The 22,476-nt window shown below is 43.0% G+C and overlaps 1 protein-coding gene across 1 annotated transcript in view; it reads left to right on the top strand.

Annotated features, from left to right (window-relative positions):
- LOC308140477 (gamma-glutamyl hydrolase-like) overlaps nucleotides 1-22,230 on the top strand; it is a gene marked incomplete at both ends in the record, with an annotated part of 27,840 nt that extends 5,610 nt beyond the window's left edge. The window contains 8 exons of the mRNA XM_080510292.1: nucleotides 10,756-10,903; nucleotides 12,650-12,700; nucleotides 13,009-13,093; nucleotides 16,452-16,590; nucleotides 17,643-17,749; nucleotides 18,642-18,732; nucleotides 20,929-21,066; nucleotides 22,109-22,230. Of these exons, the coding sequence (XP_080366418.1) occupies nucleotides 10,756-10,903; nucleotides 12,650-12,700; nucleotides 13,009-13,093; nucleotides 16,452-16,590; nucleotides 17,643-17,749; nucleotides 18,642-18,732; nucleotides 20,929-21,066; nucleotides 22,109-22,230 (881 nt within the window). The remainder of the gene's footprint in view (nucleotides 1-10,755; nucleotides 10,904-12,649; nucleotides 12,701-13,008; nucleotides 13,094-16,451; nucleotides 16,591-17,642; nucleotides 17,750-18,641; nucleotides 18,733-20,928; nucleotides 21,067-22,108) is intronic.
- Nucleotides 22,231-22,476: the final 246 nt, after the last annotated feature.

Below are 22,476 nucleotides of genomic sequence, written 5' to 3'. Positions count from 1 at the left end.
CACATTGGAATGAGTGTAATGTATTTAAAAATGTCTTTTTTTAATAAAAAAATAAAAAAGCTCTGCCCCTTTCCAGTCCCTGTGCTTGTGTCCCTGTCCATCCCCGTAACACATCTATGTATATATGTATATATATGTATATATATGTATATATGAATAAACTCTGCGACTGGCGAGTTCAACCCACTTGTATTGTTTTTGACTGACAGTTCATGTGTTCACGTGCTGCACTGCCTGAACTGGGTTTTGTCTGCATGTTGTGGTTTTATCCCACCGTCCAGAAGAAAATGTCTGGGAGGTTAATAGGAAAGTCTCAAATCTGCCAGTCAAGAGGCGAAATCCTTGGTTCTATGTGTGGCTTAGTTTGTATTGCAAGGGAACAGCTTTTTGTTTGGAACAGTTAAATATTTATTGTTAAGAAGTATTTGTTCAGCACAGAAATAATTTACTATTTTCCATTGCTTCTCACTTACACCGTTTCACAATTTCCCACACTTCATTAACTTTGAAGTTTATTTTCACACAAGTGTGCATTAATGCAGAACAACAGAGCCATTTTTTATTTATTTTTTTCAGAAAACATCAATCAATCAATCAAACTTTATTTCTATGGCCCTTTGCAATCACCCAGTGGTATCCAAAGTGCTTTACAACAAAGCTCTAAAAACAATAAATTAAGAAATATATACGAGAATAATACATAAAAACCATAAATAAAACACAGGTGCTGACTTGTGGGAGGAGCGACGGTGCTGCAGGTTGGTGAAGCCTTCCAGAGATTCCTAAAAACAGAGCATACAGAATAAAATACACAGCCCGAGACAGAGGTAAAAGCCAACTTAAGAAAGTGAGTTTTCAGCATTGATTTAAAAAGGCGGAGATCAGTAGTGGTGCGAATGTCGGAGGACGTTTGTTCCTCAGTCTGGGAGCAGCAACAGCAAGAGAGCGACACCCCACTGTTTATATCTCCACCTTGGAACGTCAAGAAGAAGCTGAGCTGAAGAACCAGGGCCCTGCCAGGGTCACGTAGAGTTAAAATATCAGACAAGTAAGAGGGACCCAGGCCGTTGATAGCATTAAAAACAAACAACAATAAGGCATAATATAATATCTTTAAATGTGAACGGCCTTGGTAAACCCGTAAAGCGAAGTAAGGTAATAGCAAAACTGAGAAAGGCCAAACCAAGTGTTGTTTTGCTGCAAGAAACACATTTATCAAAAAAAGAACATGAAAAGTTTAAAAAGCTGGGCTACGTGAACTCCTTGTACAGCTCATGTAAGAACAGTAGAAGAAGAGGTGTAATAACATTGCTACCTAATTCTGTGAATTTTGAATTAATCAAAGAGGTGATTGATAGAGAAGGAAGATATGTAATAGTCAAAGGAAAAAGAGACTCTAATTAATGTATACGCTCCCCCAGAGAGTGACACATTATTTATAATATCAGTTTTTGATAAAATCGAATCCATGAGTGATGGAAATATAATCTGTGCAGGGGACTGGAACATTATTTGAAACTATAATATGGATACAACAAGTACTAGAAGGCACAAATACAACTTGTCTAAAAGCATGAATATATTAATGAGGGAATCCAGCCTGTTTGATGTGTGGAGGGAACTTCCTCCACGAGAGAGGGACTTCACACATTACTCAGCAACTCATAAGCTACACTCCAGAATAGATTACTTTCTAATGAGCATTACACATAGACACAGAGTGATAGAATGTACCATAGGGGCCGCAGACATATCCCACCATAACAGTCTATTTAACCATACACCTGGACAACATAAACAAAAACACTTTATGGAGACTGAACTTAGGAATTCTAAACAATATGACTACTGTGGAAGATATAAAGAGAGAAATTAAAGAATGCATTAACATAAATGGAAATCACAATGTTGAGCCAACAATAGTCTGGGAGACTGTCAAAGCAGTAATGAGAGGTAATCTGATCTCAAGAACATCTTACATAAATACAATTAAAAGGCTTAAATATAACAAATCACATCAACAGTTAAGGACACTTGAAAAAACAACAACAAACAGACCATAGTGACGAACTGGTAGAAGAAATTAAAAAAATAAGAAAAGACATAGACACTATGGTACTTGAGGCGGTGGAAAAGAAACGACGATTTACAAAACAAATATTCTATGAATCTGGAGCCGAAGCCACAAAGATTCTGGCAAAGTGCCTCAGAACACAACAAATCCAACATTCAGTACACACAATCAGAGAACCATCCAGCAATGAAATAACACTTGAACCAGACATTATTAAAAAAATATTTAAAGATTATTATAGAATGTTATGTTCCTCACCCGAGAATACAAACAAAGCAGATATTAAAAAAATATTTGTTAAAACTGGATCTCCCCTCTATAGGTAATAATCAAAACACAGATCTAACCTCTCCAATAACAAAAGAAGAGTTGGACAAAGCCATCAGTAAACTGAAGACTAACAAAAGTCCAGGGAGTGATGGATCCCCTAGTGAGTGGTAGAAGACCTTCAGGCAGGACGTGTTCCCCTTGTTGTTGGACCCCCCCCCCCCCCCCCCCTGGAGGGAAGCCATAATATCTGTTATGCCCAAAGAAGGTCAAAATAAGGAATACTGTGAGTCGTACCGACCAATCTCTGTTCTGAATGTCCATTACAAATGATTTACTTCAATAATATCCAAAAGACTGGAATCTTTACTACCAGAGCTGATAGATGAAGACCAGACAGGTTTCATAAAGGGCCGACAAGCCCAAGATAATATTAGAAGGACAATACAGCTAATAGATACCATTAACAAACACAAAACAAGTGCAGCCTGAGTTAGCCTCCATGCAGAGAAGGCCTTTGACCGGGTCAGCTGGATCTTTCTCTTCTCTGTGCTGGAGAGAAGGAGTTTCAGCAGTCAATTTATTAAATTAATCCAATCCTCTATGATGAGCCAACCGCCACAATTAAGATCAATGGTTCCTTAACAGATAGTTTCACACTATATAGAGGCACCCGGCAGGGATGTTGTCTGAGCCTCACCCTATTTGCTCTCTTCATAGAGCCGTTAGCCCAGGAAACTAGACAGAATGATCAACTTAAAGGAATTACAATTTCACAAGAAGAACATAAAATAGGATTATTTGCTGACGATATTATCACATGTTTAAAGAATCCAGACTCAACATTTCCTAAACTCATGTCAGTCTTAGATAATTATGGGCTGAAGTCTGGTTACAAATTAAATAGAAATTAAAGCTGCAAGCAGCATTGGACAGGACCTCGCAAAAGACTGCCCGTCGGGGGGGTGGCTATGAACGTTTAATAATATTTGTTGAAATATTAAAAAAAAAAAAAAAAAAAAATTTTTTTATGACTTTTATTGTGAAAAAACGGCGTCAAAACCAGCTAATTAGCTAGTGATTTGTGATCGCAGCGTCCCCATTAGGCTACCTACCAAATTTAAGCTCAATGGGACAATGTTTGTTAGCATAGTAACGGGCATGCTAGGCCGCAAGCTAGTCAATCCACCTGATAATCTCAGGCTGGTACTCCCCAGATGGCCCCGATCCTGAATCTGGTCTTACCTCAATTCTAGTGTGAATGACACAGCACTTATGGCACAATAAAGGTTTTTCAAAAACTTCCACCGACATGAATTACATGGCCTCAGGTCAGGCCTCCTATGGAGGTCAGTGTGTGTGACATGAGAGTGACCTGGTGGAGTGCCGGGCCTAGGAGGCCCGGCTTTGTCGGCGGTGTACAAATGACAAAAGAGAGCTGCCGTTGGCCAGGCCTCCTGGCCTTTCGTAAACTGTGGCTTAAGCCCATCGGGGTGGCCACGATCCTCTAGACCGGTCAATGATCATTTTTTAAGTTTAAAAAAAAAAGTATTTTTTTAATTACTTTTATTTTGAAAAAAACGGCCTCAAAACCAGCTAATTATGTAGTGATTCATGACCGCAGCGGCTCCATTAGGCCACCTACCAAATTTCAGCTCAATCGGATAATGTTTGTTAGAATGCTAACGGGCATGCTAGGCCTATGTGATCCTGAAAATCTCACTGAGATGCTCCCCCTCCCCCTCCCCCGGTCCCCGGAGCCGGATTGCACAATCATGCTGTAGAATTCCATAGCAGCTGCACGTCACTTTGATCGTTAACTGTCAGAGCTAGAGTGGGAGAGAGTGAAGATGAATTCCAAGATTTCTGAAACAACTGGTGTGAATCCATAGTGAACACCTTACTTTGAAAGGCTAATAGGCGGCTTCCTGTTGAAGTTAGGTCAAAAGTTAGAGTGCGTGAGTCGTAGGGCTTGAGTAGACAAAGAAGTTTCGCATTCGTGACATTTCTCTACGACATTCCTACGGACCGTGGCGGGCGATTGAAATTTTCTAGGTGGCGCTAGAGAGCCATTTTTGGACTTTCCTGGAATTTTTTGACATGGTCACCGGCTCTATGCGATTTTTCACAAGCCTGCCAAATTTGGTCACGTAGTTTTCGTGTTTAGGGGGTCCAATATGAGCGAAAGCGTAAAAAAAGCAGAAGAATAATAATAAAATATTTCGTCGTCGCACTGTTGGCGACAACGAAATACAAAAGAGACCTGCCGTTGGCTGGGCCTCGGGCCCAGCCGTTGGCGAGGTCCCTAATTAACAACGACATACAGAGAGACCTATCAAAATGGTTATCAATAACTTCAGATTTTAGCTCAAGAATTGAGGCAATAAAACGGAATATCCTACCTAGACTGCTGTACCTGTTTCTATCTTTACCAGTTCGAATACCAGACCACCAATTCACAACATGGGACAAGCAAATCTCACGATTAGTTTGGGGAGGCAAAAAACAAAGAGCCAAACTCAAAACACTTCAACGTGAGAAACAGGAGGGGGGCCTTGCACTGCCCAGTTGAAGAGAACACTGTTATGCTGCCCAGTTAAAATACGTGGTGTGTTGGTGTTCTCCAGAATATTATGCCCAATGGAAGAAAATAGAGCTCTCCCAGAGCAGTAACCTCCCTCAGACCAGGCTAGGAGACAAGCACTACACACACCAGGAAGACGACAACTTTACTGTTTCCCAAACAATACAAATCTGGACAGTTGTAGTTAGAAAATATAAATTGGAAGGAGACACTCGGTTGCTGTTATGGCCTTCCCAGACAACTCTTTTCATACCAGGACAAACTGACACAACCTTCACAACATGGAGGGATAGAGGTATAACAGCCATATGCACACTGACAGAAGGGAACAATTTTAAGTCTTTTGAAAAGGTTAAAAATGAATATAAACTCGAAAATAAAGGCCTGTTCTGTTACTTGCAACTAAGACACTTCTTTGACACTCTGGTAAAACATGTATATCATCAGAGAGCAGTGTGCTGATAAAAATGATGCTGGATGCTGATGAGAAAATGCTTCCAAAGCCGTCTCTAAACTGTAGGCATGTCTTCAGAAATGTAAAGGCAATACCTCACTGTATTTAAAATCTAAATGGGAAGATGAACTACACACCGAAATTTCAGAGTATGACTGGTTCAATGATAACAGGGAAATTCCTTTAAATATCAGTCTGAAATCAGAGTACTTCAAGCCCAGAAAAGCTTTCAGAGGCTCTTATTTTCAGACACCATATCCTGATCTGGCCTGTTATCAATCTGAAGTTAATTTAATTATTGTTTATATCTATTCTAATCTAATATAAGTCTGAATTATGCCAAGAGCTGCTGTTCTGTTGGGCCTTTAATTTGAATAATGTGATGAGAGTGGGCTATGTCTAGTGTATTATGATAACATTAATACTTCACTGACTGAAAATGTCTTGTTGTTTGCTTCTGTGGTTAATAACTTATTATTTCATTTTTAATAGTCTGTATCAATGGTACATTCAGTTATTGTATTTGTTGTTATGTGATATTATTACCTGTAGTATTCATTTATGTTTTATTAATTATCTGAACGAAAGCGAGATCTCGTTCATTGAAACATCACTTTTATTTTGAAATCCATTTGAGTATGCTTTTACGGTAATGCATATTGTATAGGCGCCCCGCTAAACAGAGTGAGGGTTGTCTTGACAGCAGTGAAACATCTGGACCACTGCAGCTCGGCTGGTTGTGATCACTTGGATCTGTAAGTCTGATATTTGAAGATAATAAATGTATGAGATGAATCTGGCTTCAATTCTCCAAATGACCATCAGCGTTGCAGGTTCCCCGTCTCCATAATGTGCTTGCGCACATTTATTTATTTTGTTATTTTTTTTAGGTCACAAACTTTGCGTGGGAAATGGCGTGCGCATCTTTCAGGACGCGTTTTGTGCGTCAGGCGTGAGCAACCTTTATAAACGAGGCCCCAGTTGTGCTCTTCTCCACCTGCACAGGTGACATTCAGTCCATCTTCCCCGGAGTCACACCTGGTTGCTCCATTTCCAGGTGAGGAACACAAACCAAACATCTCTGGCTGAGATCCACGCGCACCTCAGCGCGGATCGTCACCTTGCCTTTAATCCTGCGTCTTTTTTTCTTTTTTTTGTTTTTTAATTCTAAATGCGTAAAACGTTCGTCATTATCAGGATTTTATCTGTCACCTGCACCGCTGCCAGGCCTGCACAGGTTGTTTTTTGTTTGTTGTTCCTCTTTGTGCGCAGTGTTGAATGTGTGGAGCGGCTCTCGTCCCGCTCGCGGTGCCCGCCGCACCCCGGTGCGCACCGGCGGGATCCGCCCCGCAGCTCAACACCAGACCGCTCATCGGTAAGATCATCTCTTGTCTCTCCCGGCGCGTGGAAACTCGCTGTGCGCTGCTGCCTGCCACTGCTCTGATGGCATTTTGGTTCACTACAGTAATTGTAACGGCTCGTTTTCTTTCTTCTTAACTCTCATATTGAAGCAACTTATTAAAAAATAATGGTTCTTTCTTCCTTCCATCATTTTATATCCAATCAGATATGAATCATTTGCTTTAGTCTTGGCTGTAACATCTTCTGCTTCAGATATTTCTGCTTCTGCTGCCAAAATACTTATTTTATTATTAGAAATGTACAAGAAATTGATTAAAATGTTGGCAAGGAACAACAACAAGAATCTTTATACTGATCATTTGGAAGTGTCCAGCCCAGAAGTAGAATATGAAGAACCTTGACATGATGAGAATATCAGTATTTGCAGTAGAACCATGTGTTTTCACTTGAAACGTTGTCATGTAAATGAGCATGGACTTTTCCCAGCAACTCTGCTTACATTGAAAAGGCTTAAAAATGGGTTTTCAGTTTGCCTTTAAAATCCTCAACAAAAACAGGATTTTTCTGACATTGCCAGAAAAAACGATCCCATAAGAAGCTCCAGTAGGTGTACTGTACCAGGGGGGTCAAACAGTTGGTCCGGGGGCTATAACTGGGCCCCAGGAGCCTCCAATCTGGACAAACCTGGGAGAAAATGTGTAAAAAAAAAAATTCACAGAAAAGTTTGATTTATTTGATTAGAAAGGTTTTAAGAGTAGCGATCAGTGATGCTGCTGCCGACCTCTTTGCTATCAAACTGGCCTCAAAGCCATACTGTGTGAAAATACCCATAATGCAACAGCGACCGGACACCTTTTTTAGACATTTTTACTGTATTTTGCACCAGAAAGTTTCATTCGGTTTGGCTTCATGTTGAGATCCGTCATTTCCCAAGTTGTTTGGTTTTTGTTGAAAATATCGACATTTTCATCAGTGCCACAAAAAATCAAACATTCCAATTTAAATGTGGAGGTTATTATGTCACTATTTCTTTAGACACTGAGCTCTATGTGGCCCCTGGAATGACACCAGTTCATTCCTTCATTTGCTCATTTCATTGAGAGCCCTTGAGCTCCTGACTTATTGCAGGTGCTATTCTGCCTGCGGGCTCCTTTTTTTTGTTTTTTTCATTACAAATTTTACTTACAAAATTTCATGCAAAGTCACACACGCAATACACACGCACAATCACACAAGACACACCGTGAAGCTCACTGGGAAAATAAATAAAATGTACCTGTCAAAAGAACGCATAAAACCAAAAACACCACATAATGACTATAATAACTGTAATAACTGTGGGATCATCGAAAAAAAACAAGATGAGAGAGGTAACAACAATAACAATTATCATTGGTATTATTACATTATTATTGATATTACAATCATCATTATTAATTGCCAATCACAGAGAGTTAACCCAAATTAATTCTTGTGTAAACAAAAACACTTTTAATTCATTTAGAAAAATGTTTTTCTTATTTTCTGACAAGAAAATTCCCAGTAATGTATTCCAGGCAACCATGGCTCTATGATAAACGGCTCATTGCATTTGATTCTTTTACAGCCCGGCAGTGCTCTCCTGGTTTCACTGCTCACGTGGAACTTAATTGTGATTAGCTGCAAAAAAAATGACCATTTATTATGTATACTTTTAGGTATTTTTGTAACAATAGCATTTCTTATAAGTGTTACTGGGAGGTACTTCCATCTACATTTGACTGTAAACCAGGACACGCTATTATGCATTGACCTCACATTAGTTCTTATCGATGGGAATTGGGACGTTGGTGGAGACTTTGACTGGGATGTGATTTTGGAAATAACAAGCTCCACCTCCGCCATGTAGATTTATCTACAGTCTATAAATATTATATTTAATACAGGGCTGTTTATTGTTGAATCCAGATATGTTTCTGATATTGCCAACACCTCTACATTATAATCTTGTAAAATAGCCTGAATATCATTTATTTTACTCCTTAAACTGCACACGTTTAAGTAGAAATACGTGTATTTCTATGAGTGTATGTCTGAACATGTGTGTGTAAATGTCCATATTCATTCATTTTGTGTAACTGTATAATCATAAAATATAGTTGTATGTGTTTGTGTGTGTGGGCATGAGCTGTTGTGTGCGAGTTCCTCACACACTCATGGTGATGCAGCAGGACGGCGGCGTCACTCGTCGACGGCGGGCAGATAAACGAGGCGGGGCTCTGCGCTCGTTCTCTTCATGTGTGGAACACGAAGCAGTGGTTGATGGGTGAATGTTTGTGACATTTGGGACTGTGTGCAAAGTTGACAAAGACTTAGTTCTGCTTGATTGACTTTGTCATGAGTCATCAACACGTTGACTTTACGGGTGCACCGATGCTGCAAGATTAGATTTTGGTACGTTAGCGGCTAATAGCTTCCGAATAAATCTCAAAAAGACGGTGAAAAAAACAGTTCCCATATGAAGCAGATAAGAGAGAGGCACTTCATGGAGATCAAAGGAGATCAGCGTCTGTTGCCATGGAGATCCTCCCTGCTCAGTGTTTCACGGTGATGTAGTTACCTGTGCTACCTGGTCAGCATCGATATGAACTCACGGCTATCATGCTCGTGATGCTAACTTGGTTCCACAAAAGCCCCATCTCCACCGCACACAAGTGCCGGGGCGGGGCGGAGCGGTACGGAGCAGTTCGGAAGCACTAACCCCGACCGAAATTTTGGGTCGTGTCTCCACTGCAGAGAGGAGCATGAAAAGTGGGCGGGGCTTATGACCTCCGCAGAAATGTGACATTATAACAGAAAAGAACGTCGTCAGATGTAGATCTTATGAATCCTCTGTTGTTGTTTAAATTCTCCACTTTGCACTTTAATTTTATTTAATTTTTGCAGCGGAAAAAAAAAAAAGTTACTTTTTGCAGCAGTCATTTTTTGCAGTGGAGAGCTGCAGCCGCAACTTCCGTGTTTGTTATGAGAGAGCCAGTCGCTCGGCCACTTGCCGGGGACTTGGGGCGACGTGCCCCGCACTCGAGCGCTCGGGTGTGGGGCAAGTGGCCGGAGCGCTCCCCCCGGTTGGCTGAGGCACAGACACGGGAGTCTGAGCTTTCTGCTCAAACGCAGGAGGTTCTCCACTCCGGCGCCTCCGTGTTCCGGCAGCACAGCGCCGGAACACGGAGGCGCCGAGCTCCGAGCTCCGAGCTCCGTTTCATCGCTTCCGCGGTCTGTCCCCGCGATAAAGCGCCACTGACCGCGGCTGAACAGAACGCTGACCGCCTCTGGAAAGCGGAGCTGCCGGAGCGCGGTCAGCGCCGGAGACGAGAGCTCCAGACTCCGGTGTCACGGACGCACATCCGCGCCACGGCGAGCGCTATGCTGCAAACAGAAAACTCCAACGCGATGCAAAGTCCCTCCCCCCGGTCTCCCCCTGCCTCAAGTCGCTCTTTCACAACAAACACTAAAGTTGAGCAGCAAAGAAAAGAAAATGAAAATAAAAACAACCAGAGCACAGCTGACCACACTGACAGCAGAGGCTTCATCCAGCCAGCACATTAAAATATTGAGGGCGTGTAGTAAATCACTGACCAATCAGCAGACAGCAGCTCAACCTCAGACCCGTTCCATGGTCCCCGGCACCCCAACGGATGGGTAGCTGAAAAGCGGTCGCCTTTGGAGCGGTCTGGAGCGGATTAGACTGCATTACATGTCGTGAGACGCGAGCCGGAGCGGTTTAAACCCGTCTAGGCCGGTACTTTTTGTGCGGTGGGGACGGGGCTAAACAAATGTGGCGTTGGTGAAGGTCTGCGCTCTACCGAGTGTAGCTCTATTGGACGTATATAGTCCTTCACATCCATTCTCCAGGTTTGGCAGTGTGTGTTGTGTTGTGTTGTGTTGTGTTGTGTTGTGTTGTGTTGTGTTGTGTTGTGTTGTGTTGTGTTGTGTTGTGTTGTGTTGTGTTGTGTTGTGTGACGCGGTGGTTTGCAGGAGACGTAGTCAGAAAGTGTGGTGTGGTTCCAGGTGTTCTGGCTCAGGAGAACCTCCTAAGAGACCAGTTTGCACGCGGGATTTCGTACATCGCGGCGTGCTACGTGAAATACCTGGAGGCCGCCGGCGCCAGGGTTGTTCCCATCAGGTGAGCCGGTGAACTGCGTACAACAAACCGGTTTGAAGTTGTTTTACTTTTTTATTCCTTCCCAGTAATTACTCAACCATCAAGTTGTACTTTTAACAGCTTCACCTTTCGTCCACAAGTCATGACGTGTACTGAGATGTGCTGGAGGGACTTTGAAAACTAAATGTTTTTTCATTAGAAGTCCACCTAAAGACTGTGAGGAGCGGCTCATCCTGTACAAATACCTGTTCCTGTGTTTCAGTTCAGCCTGGAACTTCATGTCTCACACTTTCTAATGACCAGAGGAGGTCTGAGGGAAGATCCTGATGTGGAACCTGTTAGAACCTGATGTAGAACAACCAGCCAAAGTCTGATCAGATATCATGGAATAAACCCCAAATATCCATCATGTGACAAAAGTCCAACATGTAGTAACTGGCCAATAATGTAAAAGAATTGAACAAGAAATTAAATGTGATCTCAATATGTTTCATGCTTCTACATTAGAGAACAGAGGACTATAAATTAACTCACACATAAATACCATCAACTGTATTTAGATATATGTATAAACAAAGTTATTCAAGTTGAAGCAGTTTTAAGTTCAAGTCCAAACCCTAAATCATTGACTGAATTTATAATGTATTAAAATTATCACAATATTTGAGGAAAGATATTTTGCCTGTCCCATGATGCAACATTCAATGTTTTGGGCTCCGCGTCGTTACATTTGGGGTTTTATTACATTATATTTTATAACATTTTGGGTTTATTACATTCTATTTTATAACATTTTAGGTTTTATTACATTCTATTTTATAACATTTTGGGTTTATAACATTTTGGGTTTATTACATTCTATTTTATAACATTTGGGGTTTATTATGTTATATTTAATAACATTTTGGGTTTATTACATTCTATTTTATAACATTTTAGGTTTTATTACATTATATTTGATGACATTTTGGGTTTATTCCATTATATTTGCTGACATTTTAGGTTTTATTACATTATATTTTATGATATTCTGTGTCGTTGTGACATTTCGAGCTCAAACAAGTCATGCGGGCTAAAATGGGCGGGGCCAAAGTGATTAGTTCTTGTTGAGCTTAAAACCTTGGACACTCACTTATATATGAAAACTTATTCAAACACACTGATACTATTCTACTATGCAATGCCCAGAATTAAAGCTAATTCTCTTGGGTGTTTTTAATGATTAGATTTTCAGGTCAAAAATCAGTTGAAATTGTAGAAATCATGCAAAGATCAGCATTTAATGTCGAGCTTTTACCCCAATACAGGAACTGTTTCTTTTATGTCTTAAATATTACACATTTCAGCCTTTCTACCTTCTGTTTTTAAATCTTGTTGCTCTCTTGTTCATGCCCTTGTTCTCTATTTATTTTACTATTTTAGATTATAGACTAAATAAGTCTATATTCTAATATTTAAAATTTCAATTCCACTGTGTGTCTGCTACGTACAACAGAATTGACAATAAAGTCAATTTTGACTTGAACCTTCCAGTCACCTGAATATTTGTCTTTCTTTGTCGTTATTATGTGAGAATTTCCAGTAAAATAAGTTCAACGTCCTGTGTTTTTCTCCCTTTCAGGTTTATTTGCACATTTTCCATCCAGCTTCATTAAACATACGATCAAATACAAGTTGTATCACCCTGCAGTAGCTTCAGGATTACTTCCTCGTTTTAAAGTACCTGCTTGACGACGTGTCACGTTTCCTTTTGTTTGTTTTTATCAGAATCAATCGAACAGAAGAAGAATATTCAAAACTCTTCTCCTCCATAAACGGGTGAGTTTAATAGTTTCATTCAACCACGGTCCAGAAAGTGAGGGATGAAACGTCCCTTTTAGAAATACGTTTTATAATTGTTTACATCTGTACTGCTTTTTAACATTTATCTTCATCGTCAGTCATTGCTAGATGAATCCCAATGATGGTGTATATATCTGAAATTATACATCACATATGATAATTATTAATTTCATAATATAAGCGTAAAGTTGAGTTGAACATTATCTGAAAAGCTTTATACATTTTATTTTTCCATGTTTTCTTGTAGAATTGATCTTCGTTGAATGTTTCCAATGTGTCTGCAGGCTGCTGCTTCCTGGAGGAAACGCCGACCTCAGCAATTCTCTGTTTAGTCGAGCTGCAAACATCTTCTACCACCTGGCTGTGAAGGTAGTACCCCCACCCTCTACTCCTCCACCCTCAAGTCTTCCACTCTCTACTCCTCCACCCTCTCATTCTCCACCCTCTAGTCCTCCACTCTCTACTCCTCTATCCTCTCATCCCCACCCTCTACTCCTCCGCCCCCTCGTCATCCATCCTCTAGTCCTCCACCCTCTACTCCTCCACCCTCTCATCCTCCACCCTCTAGTCCTCCACTCTCTCATCCACCACCCTCTCATCCTCCACCCTCTCATCCCCACCCTCTCATCCTCCACCCCTCGCCCTCCACCCTCTACTCCTCCACCCTCTCATTCTCCACCCTCTAGTCCTCCACCCTCTACTCCTCTACCCTCTCATCCCCACCCTCTACTCCTCCACCCTGTCATTCTCCACCCTCTAGTCCTCCACCCTCTACTCCTTCACTCTCTACTCTACACTCTCATCTTCCACCCCCTTATCCTCCGTCCCCTCGTCCTTCATCCTCTCATCCTCCACCATCTCATCCTCCACCATCTCATCCTCCACCCCCTCGTCCACCACCTTTCTGATCCTCCATACCCTTATCCTCCACCCTCTCCTCCTCCACCCTCTAGTCCTCCACTCTCTACTCCTCTACCCTCTCATCCCCAACCTCTACTCCTCCGCCCCCTCATCCTCCACCCTCTCGTCCACCACCTTTCTGATCCTCCACCCTCTCATCCACCACCCTCTCATCCCGACCCTCTACTCCTCCACCCTCTCATCCCCACCCTCTCCTCCTCCACCCTCTAGTCCTCCACTCTCTACTCCACCACCCTCTCATCCCCACCCTCTACTCCTCCACCACCCTCTCATCCACCACTCTCTACTCCACCACCCTCTCATCCCCACACTCTACTCCTCCACCCTCTCATCCAGCACCCTCTCCTCCACCACCCTCTAGTCCTCCACTCTCTACTCCTCCACCCTCTCATCCTCCACCCTCTCATCCAACACCCTCTCCTCCTCCACCCTCTAGTCCTCCACTCTCTACTCCACCACCCTCTCATCCCCACCCTCTACTCCTCCACCCTCTCATCCACCACCCTCTCCTCCTCCACCCTCTAGTCCTCCACTCTCTACTCCTCTACCCTCTCATCCCCACCCTCTACTCCTCCGCCCCTTCGTCCTCCACCCTCTCATCCTCCACCCTCCACCCTCTCCTCCACCACCCTCTCATCCTCCACCCCCTCGTCCTCCACCCTCTCATCCCCACCCTCTCATCCTCCACCCCTCGCCCTCCACCCTCTACTCCTCCACCCTCTCATTCTCCACCCTCTAGTCCTCTACCCTCTCATCCCCACCCTCTACTCCTCCACTCTCTACTCCTCCACCCTCTCCTCCTCCACTCTCTACTCCACCACCCTCTCATCCCCACCCTCTCCTCCTCCACCCTCTAGTCCTCCACTCTCTACTCCACCACCCTCTCATCCCCACCCTCTACTCCTCCACCCTCTCATCCACCACCCTCTCCTCCTCCACCCTCTAGTCCTCCACTCTCTACTCCTCTACCCTCTCATCCCCACCATCTACTCCTCCGCCCCTTCGTCCTCCACCCTCTCATCCTCCACCCTCTCCTCCACCACCCTCTCATCCTCCACCCTCTCATCCTCCACCCCTCGCCCTCCACCCTCTACTCCTCCACCCTCTCATTCTCCACCCTCTAGTCCTCCACCCTCTACTCCTCTACCCTCTCATCCCCACCCTCTACTCCTCCACCCTGTCATTCTCCACCCTCTAGTCCTCCACCCTCTACTCCTTCACTCTCTACTCTACACTCTCATCTTCCACCCCCTTATCCTCCGTCCCCTCGTCCTTCATCCTCTCATCCTCCACCATCTCATCCTCCACCATCTCATCCTCCACCCCCTCGTCCACCACCTTTCTGATCCTCCATACCCTTATCCTCCACCCTCTCCTCCTCCACCCTCTAGTCCTCCACTCTCTACTCCTCTACCCTCTCATCCCCAACCTCTACTCCTCCGCCCCCTCATCCTCCACCCTCTCGTCCACCACCTTTCTGATCCTCCACCCTCTCATCCACCACCCTCTCATCCCGACCCTCTACTCCTCCACCCTCTCATCCCCACCCTCTCCTCCTCCACCCTCTAGTCCTCCACTCTCTACTCCACCACCCTCTCATCCCCACCCTCTACTCCTCCACCACCCTCTCATCCACCACTCTCTACTCCACCACCCTCTCATCCCCACACTCTACTCCTCCACCCTCTCATCCACCACCCTCTCCTCCACCACCCTCTAGTCCTCCACTCTCTACTCCTCCACCCTCTCATCCTCCACCCTCTCATCCAACACCCTCTCCTCCTCCACCCTCTAGTCCTCCACTCTCTACTCCACCACCCTCTCATCCCCACCCTCTACTCCTCCACCCTCTCATCCACCACCCTCTCCTCCTCCACCCTCTAGTCCTCCACTCTCTACTCCTCTACCCTCTCATCCCCACCCTCTACTCCTCCGCCCCTTCGTCCTCCACCCTCTCATCCTCCACCCTCCACCCTCTCCTCCACCACCCTCTCATCCTCCACCCCCTCATCCTCCACCCTCTCATCCCCACCCTCTCATCCTCCACCCCTCGCCCTCCACCCTCTACTCCTCCACCCTCTCATTCTCCACCCTCTAGTCCTCTACCCTCTCATCCCCACCCTCTACTCCTCCACTCTCTACTCCTCCACCCTCTCCTCCTCCACTCTCTACTCCACCACCCTCTCATCCCCACCCTCTCCTCCTCCACCCTCTAGTCCTCCACTCTCTACTCCACCACCCTCTCATCCCCACCCTCTACTCCTCCACCCTCTCATCCACCACCCTCTCCTCCTCCACCCTCTAGTCCTCCACTCTCTACTCCTCTACCCTCTCATCCCCACCATCTACTCCTCCGCCCCTTCGTCCTCCACCCTCTCCTCCACCACCCTCTCATCCTCCACCCTCTCATCCTCCACCCCTCGCCCTCCACCCTCTACTCCTCCACCCTCTCATTCTCCACCCTCTAGTCCTCCACCCTCTACTCCTCTACCCTCTCATCCACACCCTCTACTCCTCCACCCTGTCATTCTCCACCCTCTAGTCCTCCACCCTCTACTCCTTCACTCTCTACTCTACACTCTCATCTTCCACCCCCTTATCCTCCGTCCCCTCGTCCTTCATCCTCTCATCCTCCACCATCTCATCCTCCACCATCTCATCCTCCACCCCCTCGTCCACCACCTTTCTGATCCTCCATACCCTTATCCTCCACCATCTCATCCTCCACCCCCTCGTCCACCACCTTTCTCATCCACCACCCTCTCCTCCTCCACCCTCTCCTCCTCCACCCTCTCCTCCTCCACAGGCTAACGATGCAGGAGACTACTTCCCCCTGTGGGGGACCTGCCAGGGCTTCCAGCAGCTCTCCGTCCTCACGTCCAACAAGAACCTGTTGACTCTGACCGACACCAGAGCCGTGGCTCTGCCACTCAAGTTTACCACAGGTACCTTACTTTACTCTTTAGTTACTCCTCCTCTCCTCTGGTACTTTACTCTTTAGTTACTCCTCCTCTCCTCTGGTACTTTACTCTTTAGTTACTCCTTCTCTACTCTGGTACTTTACTCTTTAGTTACTCCTCCTCTACTCTGGTACTTTACGCTTTAGTTACTCTTCCTCTCCTCTGGTACTTTACTCTTTAGTTACTCCTCCTCTACTCTGGTACTTTACTCTTTAGTTACTCTTCCTCTCCTCTGGTACTTTACTCTTTAGTTACTCCTCCTCTCCTCTGGTACTTTACTCTTTAGTTACTCCTCCTCTCCTCTGGTACTTTACTCTTTAGTTACTCCTTCTCTACTCTGGTACTTTACTCTTTAGTTACTCTTCCTCTCCTCTGATACTTTACTCTTTATCTACTCTTCCCGTTTAGCCCAGGCCTCCCTCCTCCTCCTCCTCCTCCTCCTCCTCCTCCTCCTCCTCCGGTTGCAAAATGTAACAGGTTATTAAAAAATGTGTCAAAATACTTTGTTATGAGTGAAGAGTTGAACGTTGATACTCGTTTCACCATGATTACATAACGCGGGGCTCCGGTCGTCACATGACTGAATGTCTGCTTGTATTTTTCTTCACTGGAATCTTTGAACCAATCAGATTGTCAGAAGAGACTCACTGCTTTTTCTCAGGTTATTGAGTTGAAATGGAAACGTTTGTTTCAGACACGTGGGAACAACAGAATAAACAAAAATAAATACAAATAAAAACATAACGCAAAGCAAAACAACAATAAATAAAGAATAATAATTCCAACTTTAGAGGCTGATTACAACCAGGGTAGAAATTCAACATTCACATGTTACTGGCTTGAAAAACACAAAATAACCAGAATATATTAAACCGCAACACATTTTCTAAACTCTAGAACCTTACTTTAATTTCTCTCTCTCTCTCTCTCTCTCTCTCTCTCCCTCTCTCTCTCTCTCCCTCTCTCTCTCTCTCCCTCTCTCTCTCTCTCTCTCCCTCTCTCTCTCTCTCTCTCTCTCTCCATCCCTCCATCCACAGCAGCTCAGTCCAGCCGGATGTTCAGAAGTTTCCCTAAAGATCTTCTGGCGTCTCTTGAAGAAGAAAACATCACTTCAAACTTCCACAAGTGGAGCCTGTCAGTTCAGGTATCTTCCTCTTTCACCTCCGTCTTTAACCTTCATCTGTTTCTTACCATCTTATTTCAATAAAGAGATAAATTGATGTTGGAGGAAGTGTTTGGTTTATTCTCAACCTGCAATGAGAAAATGGATCTTTAATGAGACAAAATGAGAAACGATTGAATTTTTACATCAACTTAAGTTTTATATCAAATCAAAAAGAAATCATGGAGCCATCAAATGTTTTTCATCTTCAACATGTTCATTTTATTTTATTTTATTTTTTTTTTCTGAAGTGTTAATGTCGTTTTTTTTGGTTGCCTCTGAATCAGTTGGGCTCTTTTACACATTTTAGTTTAGTTTTTCTCCTTTTCAGCTGTTTTCAAGCAATTTTATCTCGTATCCAATTTTAAATTTATGTCATAATTGTATCCATTTTATGTGCTTTACCTTTGACTTTTCAGCCAGTAGATTAGATATTCTGTGGTATATTGCCTATTTATTTATCAGCCAACACTTCATATCTTGATTTTTTTTAAATGAGAAAGAATCTCAGTCCAGCAACATTGAATTGAAAACTTCTGCAAATAGTTTTGGTCGCTTCACTGTTGGTCTCTTAACTATATTTTGAAATTTTTTTTTTAATAGTGGATTTTTTTCTGGTTTTATAGCCGGAGAATTTTCCAAAAATGTCCAATGAGTGAGTTGAAATTTCAATATGTGACCGACCGCTCCTTGATTTTGCAGGGTTTTTTTATTTTAATTAAAAAAATTCTTGTTTTGATGCTGAAGTTACTCGAAGCTTACTTACATTTTCTGGATATCATAAATGACGCAGGAGTGCTCGCTATGGAAAACGGTAATGAAAGGAGCCGAGGCTGTTCTTATTTTCATGAAAACAATCTGTTCTGACCTGCAGAACTACAGGCGGAACGCCAAGCTGAAGAGCTTTTACACAATCCTGTCGACCAACAGTGATGGAAAGGTGGAGTTCGTCTCCACCATGGAAGGTAGCGTTCCTTCTTTACTCACTTCTGGTTCCACTTAGTGGAGGAAAGTGGAAATCACTGCAGCGTCACTCGTCTCCTGCTGATCAAAATACTTGGTCTGATAGGAAAAACACCTTTTAATTGGTTTTTATTAATGACTTCACTATAATGCAGAGTAGATGTATTGCACTTTTGTTCTATTCTTTTCCAACATGTCTTAGACATTTTTTACTATACAAGAGTAATATGGTATATTCTAAGTTTAGATGATTAAACACATAGTTAGTTAAAGGTCTGTTGACAATGGAGGGATTTTACCACCATGACAAGCGTCTTGTTATAAAATCTATGCTGGTACAGCAAAACTGTCAGAATACTGGAAAAGACTCAAATGAGTCAAATTTAACGAAAGCTAAAAGACTATAGTGTGACTTCAAGTGAATCCGGTCTTTGAGTGACAAAGACTAAAATGAAAATGAAAACTTCTTGTCAAAATGGAAAGTGGGCGACGAGCAGAAACGTTTAGACGCAAGCTTGTCGGTGAGTTAGAATGAAGGAGTCAAAGTTCAGACCTTCATCCAGCTGGAAAAGACCTTCACATTCTCTCCATCCAGTCTGACTGAACTTCTCTTCTTTATTTTCAGACGTCACAAAGTATTATTTTTGTTTTTTCTTAATTAGTGAAAACATTAGAAAACCAGGTATCCTTCTCCTTCCACGTCACCTCGTGTTGCTCTGTCACATAAAACAAACTTTTAGGTCAAACGTTCAAGGTGGATCAATACTTATTCAAGCTGCTAAATGATTCTGGATCATATTCTGAATCTTTATACGATGTCGTACATACGTACTGTATGTACAGAAAAAGATGATAGAGAAAGACCATAAATAGGACATTCTACTGCATTCTGGACTATTAAATACTACATTGTGACCTGGAGATTTGGCGTCTTAACAACTATATTTTTTTTTCCGTGATATTTTTGCTGATGCATCTAAAATCCTTTTTTCTTTGTTAAAATGTATTTTTTTTTCTTTTAAGGTGATGGCTTCTTTTCATTGGTGGTGGTTTTCATTTGTACCTGTACCTGTACCTGTACTTGTACCTGTACCTGTACCTTACTACCGTCACTCCAAACTTCACTACATGTACTTGTTTATTCCTCCTAGTTTCACGTTGCTTCTATCTGCACCCTAAACTGAGCAGCTGTAAACTTCTATTATTCTTGTATAGTTTCTATTCTCCTCTTCTGAGGTTTTAACTGAATATTATAGGTTGTTGTTTCTCTGCAGGCCTCCTGCAGCTCCGCCCAACACTTTACAATGTCACAGTCACACATAAACTGGTGATGGAACAACCATGATTGTCAATACTGAAATCACAATCAACATTTTCACAGCAAAGAATATTTTATTCTTCAATGAAAAGCATAAATGATGTGCAGTTATTCAGACGTGTCAACATTTTGGAAATGAAAAATTAGCTCGATCACAGGTCTATAGATCTTCTGCAGATAGAATTCCTCAGCATTTTGAATTATTAAATTTATAATTTTTCCAAAAGTCCTCCTCTCTGCTTCAGCATTTGAACGCAAATCCCCCCCCCCCCCCCCCCAATAATTTTCCTACAAGGTTTCTACGGGATAGAGCTTTTCCTCAGCTTTAAATTAAGGTATTACTTGTGTTGCTATGTGGACTAGCAAGCGAGCTACGAATGTTTTTGTGAATTTTCTAGCCTGGGATCTTTATGTTTTGCACAAGAGGGCGACCTCCCCAAGATGGCGGCGCTGCAGACACCATGAGGCATCTCGTGTTGTATACCTATGAGTTGTATACTCCAGACAATAATTTGCTATAGTTTGGTAAAAAAACATATGAGTTTAAGCAAGAGGCTTTTAGCAACACCTCGCTATATTTTCAGCCGTCTTTTCAGAAAATTGACCGTCCAGATGGCGGCTGGACGGCTCGCTGTATAAAACCATGACGTCATATAAATAAACCAACAAAAAAGAAAGCGATGAACTGCATTTACACAAGAGTCCACCGGATGGCAGCACCACCTCTTAAGAATGATTAGATTTACCCTCCTCATCCCCATCTGCTGTATTTAAGCTTTGTTGGTTTTACTCAGACTTTGACACGTTATCGTCCTCTAATTGTGACTTTTAGAATTCTATTGATTATAAAGAGAAAAATGAGTATTTTTGTTGTGTCCAGCCAAACACTACCCGTTCTACGCGGTGCAGTGGCATCCGGAGAAAAGCCCCTTCGAGTGGATCAATAAGTCCGGAATGGTCCATTCCACCTCTGCTGTGAGGGCGTCGTTCTACACCGCCAGCTTCTTCGTCTCTGAAGGTGAAGACGGACGTCTGGAGGCCTTTTCACCTTTTACTAATATGTGTTTGTGTCCAAAATATGCTTCTGTGAACTTGATTTAAAGGCAATAATAACTGCTAATGGAAATATATTACATTTGGTTTTAGTTCTCTTGCCAAGTGAAATGAGTTTCTGGACTAATTTCGAATGATTTAATGTGGGTGTTGGCTTAAAGTAGAGGTTTCAAACATAAAGCCCGTGGGCCAGAGCTGAGCCGCAAGAGGCTCCAATTCGGCCGCAAAGCTTCCAAATGATACACAAACTAAATATATCCATATGTTGTTGTTTTTTAAACAAATTTTGTATTAAAAACAACCAAAATTATGCAAATGCATCATATCAAAGTCTTTAGTGATGAGGATTTTTGTGACTTTAAAAGTCATGCAAATGTATTTCACTCTTTTTTAACTTCCACATTACATTTTAAGAGTTTCAGTCAGTATCTTTAGTGTTTCTATGATTTTTAAGGAATATTTAGAATATACAGTTTTTTTAATGATGATGTTTTTTCTGTAACTATTTAGAACTATTGGGTCGAGCTCGTAGGGGCCATAGATCTACCTGCATAGAATCAAGATGTATAGAAAGCCATTTTACAATGAAAAATAAAACATTTACCCAACAGCTCCAACCAAACCCGGCCCAACATATGACCTTGATCTTTTTTATCATAACTCTGGTTATACTTGGCCAATTCAAAAACTGTTAAAAAGCTTAAACTGCGACCTTCCAGGCGTTGGGGGAATGATGTTTCAGCGAGGAGGATTCTTGTTGCTACAGAATGAACAATAAGGTGTTCGCACAATGACGGCTGACCTGATAGGGTTAAAAAATAAAATCAGTTTTCTTTGCATTTAGTCTGTATTGGAGCATCTTTCAGGCCGGTTTTGGCCCAAAGGTGTCATGTTTCACGGCCCTCTTTTAAATTCTCCATGGTATCCATGTTGTTTTTGGCACGTTGGACTCTTAAACGCTGGTCAAAGAAACATTGAAGCTCCATCTCACCATTTCCCTCCTGCAGCCATGAAGAGCCAGCACCGCTTCTCCAGTCCCGAGGAGGAGGACGCGGCCCTCATTTACAACTTGTCCCCCGTCTCCCGGGGCCGAGACGACATCTTCGTGCAGACCTATTACTTGGATTGAGACGCCCGGGACCCGGAGCCTCGGCCGGCGGAGCGTCTGGGAGAGCAGCTTCCAACAAAACACCAGATGCCAGAAGACGTAGAGACATCTGTCGTAGACATGAGAGAGTAGAGTCAAACTGCTGGACGTCTCTCCATTCCAGTAGTTGACACTTTTTAAACAGTTCAAATTGACATGACCTTGATGGGAAATGATGGGATTTGACAAAAAGTGATCAGGTTTTTTTTAGTGTGGGTTTTTCTCTGT

This window comes from Blennius ocellaris (genome assembly GCF_963422515.1).
Source record: "Blennius ocellaris genome assembly, chromosome: 15".
Lineage (NCBI taxonomy): Eukaryota > Metazoa > Chordata > Actinopteri > Blenniiformes > Blenniidae > Blennius > Blennius ocellaris.
Note: the sequence above shows the minus strand (reverse complement) of the source record. Positions and strands in the feature narration are given on the sequence as shown.